Source organism: Pinus tabuliformis, chromosome 5_1 (genome assembly GCF_031772625.1).
Source record: "Pinus tabuliformis cultivar Carrire ecotype Pingquan chromosome 5_1, CPIR1, whole genome shotgun sequence".
NCBI lineage: Eukaryota > Viridiplantae > Streptophyta > Pinopsida > Pinales > Pinaceae > Pinus > Pinus tabuliformis.
In genome coordinates this window covers 729,920,730-729,929,873 of record NC_142305.1, presented here as the reverse complement: position 1 = coordinate 729,929,873, position 9,144 = coordinate 729,920,730, and the positions used below count along the sequence as shown (strand labels likewise).

General features: G+C 38.0%; 1 protein-coding gene across 1 annotated transcript; it reads right to left on the bottom strand.

Moving 5' to 3' along the window:
• Window positions 1-685: 685 nt before the first annotated feature.
• On the bottom strand, window positions 686-6,371 carry LOC149167023 (TPR repeat-containing thioredoxin TTL1-like). The gene is made up of 7 exons (XM_089432845.1): window positions 3,928-6,371; window positions 3,623-3,818; window positions 3,303-3,475; window positions 2,591-2,924; window positions 2,223-2,427; window positions 2,002-2,108; window positions 686-1,876 (listed from the first exon to the last, which is right to left on the bottom strand). The coding sequence occupies exons 1-7, from the start codon at window positions 5,361-5,363 to the stop codon at window positions 1,724-1,726; spliced, it is 2,604 nt and encodes an 867-aa protein (XP_089288971.1). The 5' UTR covers window positions 5,364-6,371; the 3' UTR covers window positions 686-1,723.
• Between the last annotated feature and the right edge of the window lie 2,773 nt (window positions 6,372-9,144).

Here is a 9,144-nt window from a genome sequence, read left to right as displayed (position 1 = left end):
GATTCTTTTATTTTTTCTTCTCAGACATTAGGGATTGGCAAGCTCTGGTAAATGTATAACTAAGGATGCTTTTACCTCAACACACATTATTCCCTCTTTGTATCCCAACTTCAAATAATTGAATGCCATTCAAGTCAAATCTGATTCCTTATGTGGATTATATTGTCAAATGTTAAAGTAGTATAAATTAGAGGACTATTTCTGATTGGAATCTTAATCTTGACATTTGTTTGTAGGAAGTGCCATTCAGTGTAACGAATGGGAAAGGAGCCTGCAGATTTATACTCACACCTGGTTCAGAAACCATAAATGAACAGGTGTACATTTTTATTTAACTATTTTGCGTATTATAGTCAAGGGTGCTATGGGTGCTGTTAGTAGCTTAAAACATAATCGATGCTACTGAATTGCCTCTATTGTGCATATTAATAGTCACGGGTGTTGTAAGTAGGTTAAAATACAATCCATGCTCCGAATTGCCTTTATTTGGTTAGTCAATTTTGCAATAAGTAGTTAGAATTTTATTTTGGTTTGATAAGAGTTAGAATTCATGTTAAAATTTGTTTTTAGGTTGATAAGAGTTAGAATTCATGTGTCCTTTGTGCACTTATTGACTGTTCACTTTGACATGTGGATTGGAGAACATGCACCGTTCACTTCAGGCCACTCTTATTGGTCAGACCAGTCCAACTAGAAATGCTGTTGTCAATTGATATTATTGATTTCAATTTGGACGGGATAAATGCATTTTTATTACACACCAATGTGCTATTATGTAGAGTTTCCCTTCACAATTTATGCATGACAAGTTTTGTCATGGTCAGCATATGACAACACAAGCATTCACGAGGAGAATCCAAGTATTCTGTGTAGATCTACACCACCAAAGTTTTGGACCCAATTATGCCAATTAGAGTATTGAACTGAGAATTTATGACAGTGAACTACGAATATAGATCGGACCAACAAGAGTCAATTCACTGCTACAGAGAGCAATAAAATGGGATGTGGCAATGGCTATAATATACATCCTCCAGTGATAAGCAGAAAGATCGCCTCAGTGGGAAGGATAGACATGTGAATATCCTATAATATATTCCATCCTTAATATATACACAGACCAATGAATGCTTGAAGAAATCTCTAAAGTAGGCCACCACCATCTCAGGCAGATGCAGGTGCAAATCCAATCAGTTTGAGCTGCAAAATTCATCGCTATACAAGACAATATGTCTCAGTGCCCAATTCAACTGCACCAACTTGAGAAATGCAATACACGTTCTGGCTCTCCACAAAGTTCATTTCTGTCACGTTTTGCTAAATACCAACAAACCCATGGAATATGGTTTTGCATTGCTCATTTCTGCCACGTTTTGCTAAATACCAACAAACCCATGGAATATGGTTTTGCATTGCTCATTTCTGCCACGTTTTGCTAAATACCAACAAACCCATGGAATATCGTTTTGCATTGCATTTTGCTGCAAGTCTGATACAATTCTGTGATGCCCTGTGTTCTAATTACCCTAGGGACCAAAAAATAAAAATGGAAAGAGTGAAAAATAGACCTGTTACAGGGGCACAGATGAAATACAATGGAATACCAGAGCCTGTCTGAGAGGGAAGCACAGGCCTAAAGAATGGGAAAAAGCTGTGGAGGTGATCCACTTTATTTCTTTATGAAAATATGTTCAACTAAATGCATGAATCTATGGACAGCTGCCTAAAGGCTATAATGTTTCACTGAGTGCTCCAACACTTGTTGGTTTGGCCCAACAATTTCTTTGACCTTGAGACCATTTTTGTAAATTTTGAATGTGGGCACAGTACTCACACTCTCTGACTTTGCCAAAAATAGATTCTCTTCGACATCCACCTTCACATTCATAGAACAAATCAAATGTACAAAGTCAAATTAAGTCATCAGCAAGACAGAAACAAGATAAGTTCAACAAAATTGAATACTTTTAATTATTTAATAGGGATATTGAGCTATGATACCTTGAGAAAATTTACAGATGGATGTCTTTTACAAAGCTGATCAACAAATGGAGATATCTGCTTGCATCTCTCACTGGATCTTGTACTGAAGTGTACTACTGCCAGACCTGATTAATGGACCCAGCAGTCTTATAAATTAAGTAAATGATGTATCTTCTATGATCTGTTACATGTCATAATCAAATTAAAACTAATAAAAGAAATAATGCAGTAACTATTACCCGGTGCAGTAATTTCTTTTCTAAATTGATCACTGCTAGAAACCACTTCAACTTCCCCTCCAAACTTCATGTTATTAGTTTCTTCTCCGCGAGATCTCTTCAATGCTACTTGCACATCAAAAAGAGCTCGAGCTACTTCTACATCCCCTGGTATTTCTCTCCTCAAAGCTTCATAATCATTTAAAGCTTCCTCCCATCGTTCAAGCTGTTAAAATTTAAGAAGTCGTGATCATTAGTGTTAAAAAAAACCTGAAAATCAACATATTTGGTTCCAGCAAGTAGATTCATAAAGCCAAAGGGAAAATTGATCGAGCCTATCAAAGAACAAATTCAGAGCATCAGAATCAAAGAGACTCAGTTTGGCATACCTTAGCATTGGAGTCTGCCCGTCTGAGAAGAGCTTTAGTGTAGTTGGGTTGAATGCTTAGAGCAGCATTACAATCCTCAACTGCCTTTTCCCATTGGCCGAGCTTGGATCTACAGGCTGCTCGATTGCATATTAAAACTGCATTCATGGGATCATGTTCAAGCCCTTCCCCATATGCTGTACATGCTTCAAAAAACTTTCCAGCTTTGAAGAGAGCATTTCCAGTTGAGCGAGCATAAGCCACTGCACGAGCCTTTCTAAGCAATGCAGTTACCTCAGGATTATATAGATCCATGCGAGCTGCTCTTTCTGCACTGGCAACGGCAATCTCAAACCTGCAATAGCATTTCCCCTTGATCATTCCTCTAGCACAAGTTTGATCTTAGTTATATTTCAAAATCCAATTGTGTTCACTACAATCCTTCTTTGTTAGTATGCAATTATCAATCCTTTGGATAAGAATCATTGAATACATGTTGGATATAAATGTTACATTGCGTTTGAAGATCAATTGTGTAAGGGCAAAATCAATCCTAATTCTGTGATGTTTCCCAGAGTAATTTAGTTATTTATCTACAAATTGTTGCAGAAAAGGTTATGTGGAAGAATATTATCCCACAAAACCTTTATTACAAATTATGCTCCTGAAAATTCACTATAACAAAACTACACTCAGAAAAAGGTCAATCCAACATTTTTTTTCAATAATTTACCTTCCTAATGCCATGTCCACCTGTGTTTGGACAAGGAGCAGATAAGAATTTCCTGCAATCCCAAAATATCTGGTGGATGTATTAATTTCTATCTTGGGTGCAGTCATCAGAACTGTAGCTGCCTCATCTAATCTTTGGAGCTTTAGTAGTGCCTCTGCCTTGGATGCGAAGAACTGCAAGCGGTGCATGAAAATAGAAGCGGATTAATGAACAACAATCTTTATAAGGAATGTAACAATAAAAATCTAATACAACCAGAATTAGCTAAAGCATTGCCCTTATAAACTCAAGAGGAAAGGAATGCCAGAGGTTCTACAAACCTGCCGTCCAGAATCAGCACCCGCCATAATAGCTGCATTGCTTTCTTTCAATACGGTTTTCCAGTCTCCAATCTTCCGAGCTTCTGCACACTTGGAGAGGTGCATTTCCACTGTTTGAACTTTCTGTATATCACTCCAATCTGACTGCTGCCCAGAAAGTTTGAAATGTGTTCTGGCATTTTCTATCTCCCCCAGTCTGCATAGATTGTCCCAAAGGGAAAAAGGCCAGTGCATTTAGCATCTAATGTGGAAACATCAATCAAAGACAGTTAACATAGCAGAGATTCATTGATAAAGATATTTACCTAAGATAGAGAGATGCAAGTTTTTGATGTGCACGAATGTAAGAATTATCAAGACTAATTGCCTTCTGGCATTCCTGGACTGCCTCGGCTAAACGGCCAAGTCCTGTCAGTGCAGCACATTTATTGCTGTGATACAAGGCATGCCCAGGAGACAAGGCAATCGCCCTATCATACAACAAGAGTGCCTCGGCAAAGTGCCCTTTCTTGTATTGTTCATTTCCAGCATTCTTCACATCCTCTGCATCTGTACTTGAGAGAGAGCGCTTCAAAATCATAGTTTCAGCAGCAGTTTGGATGTTTCCAGTCCCCTCAGCCCTCCCATTTCCCCTGATTATGCTTCCATGTCCATATTTACCATTCCCCGACCCCAGAACATGGCCTGTTGTTACCTGCTCTGCCTTCGAAGGTCCTTTGGCACCGCTTGGAACCTTTACATTGCCCCGGAGGATGTTCCCAGTGGGAAGCTTATTTCCATTGGGAAGGGCGTTTCCATTGCCATTACTCAACTCTCCGGAAGAACTGGAAGAATAACCGCTCTTTAGAGAAGGAGGGCAGTCATTGTTGCTTACCAGGGATCGGCATGAGGCAAGCTTCTGGTTCCCCGAACCTGCGCCAGTGATCATACCACTTCCTAAAGGCCCCTTGGAATTAACAGTGTTGCCTGCTGTAGCACTGTTATGTACCCTTGTAAACCCATTTGCAAGAATATTCCCAGCACTTGAAGAACTTCGTCTGCTTTCAGCAGTAGGACTTCCTCCATTTGAGCTCTCTCCACTCAATGAACCGGTGCTTAATTCACCAGAATGATTGCGAGACACCTTCACATTTCCTACCACGGGACTTACTCTCCCTGGACTGATTCCCTTAAAGCTACCAGACCCAGACCCCCAAGAACTGCAACTGCTTGCATCTGATGATTTTCTCCCAAGGCTAAAGCTTTCAGAACGAGGACTGTTTCTCAAAGAGTTGTCTGAGAAATCACTCAAACGCAATTGTGGGGTATCTACTTTCGAATAACTCTCCTCTTTACCGTCTGAATTCTCCTTCTTAATGTCCACATTGAGTCTTCCCAAGTCACTATTCTGCACAGATCCCTTTGAATTCCCATTCTCCGTAAATCCTCCACTCCCAGTTTCACTTTTCGAATTCTTATTCACACCCTGTCCAATCTCCGCAGTTCCTCCATTCGAATTCTTATTCATATCTTGCCCAAGGCTTGCATTGTACACAGGCTGTCTCTCAGCACCATCCTTGCTGAAAGAATAAACAGAGGGACTGTAACTTCCACCATTATGCTTGGACCATCTTTGAGAACGATCCAAATTTCCATCCGATTTAACTGACCCAAAGATCCTATTGTTGAAAAGTCCTCCATACAAATCAAAACCACTATGCTTCTTAGCTTCATCTTGAAAATGGGCCATTTGGGTTTGCATCCTCAGAATTTCAAGGCTAGTATTAAATCTTCTTCCACTTCTGTATCTGGACTCGAATAAAATGAATGAAGAAACAAGATATGCCTCAATCTGGGCTAACTTCGTACAGGTGTCGAAGACAAGATGAGCATGGAGGCCTAAATAAAGGAGAGACAATGCAATACCAAAACAGAGTCTCAATTTAAATGCCAAAAAACCAGAAAACCAAGGCGGAGATGTAGAAACCTGGAAATCTTCAAAATATAACGGTGGTTGAAAGATTCTGATCCACCTAACTAGATGAAATATCAACGAAGCTACAAAAATGTGCTCCGGGAAGACCTCATCCTTGCTTCCCCTAACACAACAACTGGGTAGCAACCTTCCAAGGATTAAACAATGTGGCCTCTCGGACCCACTTGATGGATATCAAACACCAGTTCAAAGATGTTGGTACCGAGGAGATATGCACCGACAGCCAAAAAAATTCGATATATTTGCTTCTCAGCCCATATATTGAACTGAAACTACTGCACAATCACTGACTCTTGACTGGAAATAGCCTTGCAGCAGCAATTGAGACTCTTGCAGGACTCTGGGCATTGATGTAGGGCAATGCCATGAACAACAAATACTTGTTGCTCCTCTAACGAGACCTTCAAAGGATAAGGGCTAGAGGTTGTTAGAGGAGCTAGGGTGGGTGCAGGACGGCTGCTGCTGCTGATGATGATCGTGGGGGGATTAAGAAGAGGCAGATATGTAAGATTATTTTGCATGGGGTCACAGAATGCACGCTGGGTTTCGCTTCAAAGCAAAGCCTCCAACTTGGACTTGGACTTGTTCACGAGAATGGTGTCCAGAAATAAATTACCCAAAAGTTAGCCCAATCCTCCACTGTTCATGGATCCGTGAAATCTATTGCTTCCTTCCTAAACAAGCCTACATCGCCCACTTGGGCTGTCTCACAAGGGGCTCACTCTCCTGTTCAAAGTACCACTCCCCTCACCTTGAATTTTTGCACTCCTCTCATCAAGGTTGCCCGGGTATTTGGGGGGTCCTGGAAAGTTATTTACTGATTTTCTTTGACATAAAATTCCCCTATTTCTGGTGCCATGTCATGGCTTACTCCGCCCTCGCTGGCACTGTGCACGATGACAACGATAATGCATGGCATCGCATATAATATTTCTGTGATCGTACACTATGCCTAGTTTTCCCCCATACCATGCTTAGCCATGTGTGTGCGTGACAGGTGAAAGCTGGCCATGTGCAATGTGCCATAACGGGGGCCCTGCCACTCCCATTATAAGCTTCTCAGAGGGCATCTCTATCTCCATCTGCTCCTGTTTCTCCTCTCCCCGCCCCCATTGCCAGACCCAAAATTACCTGTGTGTCAAATCCCTCCCCACCCAAACCTCCAGGTCACCTGCCAGCTAAGCAAATCTTTTCAGTTTTGACCGCCTTTCATGATTCCCACCTCACACTACAATCATAGTCACACTCTTGCCCGATCTATACTCCTCTTCCTTTCCCAATTGAAAAACAATTTACTGACTTAAATAAATGAAAAAGGGCAAGGTAATGGGCACTGTGCACGGAGAGTGATCGATCATGCACATGAAAATGAATATCATGTGATGATGGTGGAACTCTTTTGCTTTTTCCAGAATGCCCTTTTCTTCTGGGTTGTCCTGCTGGTATGGGGGATTTATTACAATTATTTCCTTTCCCTTTTTGGCTGGTAAGGAACTACCAAATTTTGGCCATTTTCTTTTGTTAATCACTTATAATTTTACGCTCTAAGCTGCCTAAAAAGTGCTGCCTACTGATACCAAAATTGTATGTTAAGAAATGGAATTCCCTGTTCTCAAGATTTCTGTTTTCTATGAGTTATAATAATCCAAAATGCTTAATTAATCGGTAACCCATCAAAAAGAAAGTAAAAATTCGTTTGCATTTCAATTAAGAAGAAAAACTGTTTAGTTAAAATTTTGTAAAAATTATATAAAACCATTTATAAAAATTATAATAAAATAATGTGTAATTAATTAAGAAAAATTTAAATATGGAAATTAATCTTAATAAATTTTATTAGTTTTTTAATATGTAAATTTTATTAAATGATATTTTTATAAAAGAAATTTAAAATTTTGACCCTTTTACATGGTATTTTTTTAATAAAATTTTGAACTTTTGTAAGTAAAATTATTTTATCTTAAGAATTGGGATGAGCTATTTAAACAATTGATGTTTTTTTAATTGTACAACAATTTAACCCAAAAATCAAATTTAGTTCCTAAAATTTTGGCCCATTATGTACGGTATAGTATATTTGTTATGATATATATTTGTTGTAATATATTATTTTAATTATGAGTTAGGCAGAGGTATGAATCTGAGGTGTGGATGAGGTTACCCCAAGGAAGAGTGTTAGGATGGTTCCAAGGCAGAGGGCTTAGGTTGAGTTTTAGGTTCCAAGGAGAGAATAGAAGGAGGGGATAGTTATGAGGTTCCAAGGATAGTCTCAAGGATGGAGATCTAAAGGTATTATGTTCACATTATAATTGTTGTTGTTCTTGTTTTTTATATATATAATTAGAGAAATCCATGACTAGGTTAGTTCCGTGACACAATTTTTTTGGGAAAAAGTACAGAAATTTAAACAAAAATATAAAATATATTTGTTATGGTAGAATATATTTATTGTAATACATAATTTTAATTATGAGTTAATATTATGTTCACATTATAATTTTCTATTTTGTGACTAGAAGAATTTGCAACTTTGCCAATTTAGTACTTCCATAATAGGTGGTCGGAAGAATTCCAACTGCTACCACTATAATCTTTCTCTGCCTAACTCTTTTATAATCTTTATGTATCTAACTCTTTTATGATGTTAATATTATGTTCACATTATAATTGCCTATTTTGTGACTAGAAAATTCGCAACTCCGCCAATTTAGTATTTCCATAATAGGTGGTCATAATTCCAATTGCTACCACTATAATCTTTATGTGCATAACTCTTTTATGATTATTTTTTTGATCAAAATTCCATACAGATTTTTTTAAAATTAGTTAGACTATGCCGATAGAAATAGGTAAATCTAGGAATTTAAATGTTAAATCTCTTAAAACATAACACTTCATTTTCACCATTTTTACTAATTAAACTGCCAAAAAAAATTGTTCACATTATACTTATTAATTAAATATTAAATTAATATAATAAATACAATTTTAAAATAATATTACTATCAACTATTTTAATTATATTGTAAAGTAGTGAGTTGGTGTTGTAATGGAATTTTGTAAAGTAGTGAGTTGGTGTTGTAATGGAGTGAGTTGGTTGTTGGGGGATTTTTTAATCTTCCCCTCTGTTCACATAACAGAGCTATTGTTTCTCTATATTTGGACATGTTTCCTGATTTAACCCTCTCACATATCTATTTTTTCTGGTTTCATGATTTAACCCTGCTTTAGTCAGAGTTAATGACCACCTCAATTGATTTTATTGAATCTGTTTCTAAGGGAATCACCCCAGAATAGGCCCCAAGACATTAAAAAGACCAATAATATTAACATTGGACGATATTAAGAGTTCAACTGGCAGACTTACACCCTGCATTAAAAACCCACTTTGGTAGAGTAACCAAGTAAAAAAATTCTTGAACGCAACTCAAACAGCTGACTCATATGACCAAAGGCTTAAAGTAAGACCAGGGGACTCACAATGGGCTAAGGCTATGGTTTTGATTGGTAGAGTCTGAGCAGTTTGAAATATAATAGAAAATGAAAG

Bases quoted from the DNA above. Each gene is read 5' to 3' on its own strand.
- LOC149167023 (XM_089432845.1), bottom strand. From the start codon at position 5,363: ATGCAAACCCAAATGGCCCATTTTCAAGATGAAGCTAAGAAGCATAGT. The intron at 3,476-3,622 runs GTTTGTAGAACC...CACCGCTTGCAG, and splicing joins GTGCTGATTCTGGACGGCAG to TTCTTCGCATCCAAGGCAGA. The intron at 2,109-2,222 runs GTAATAGTTACT...TCCATTAATCAG, and splicing joins AAAAGAAATTACTGCACCGG to GTCTGGCAGTAGTACACTTC.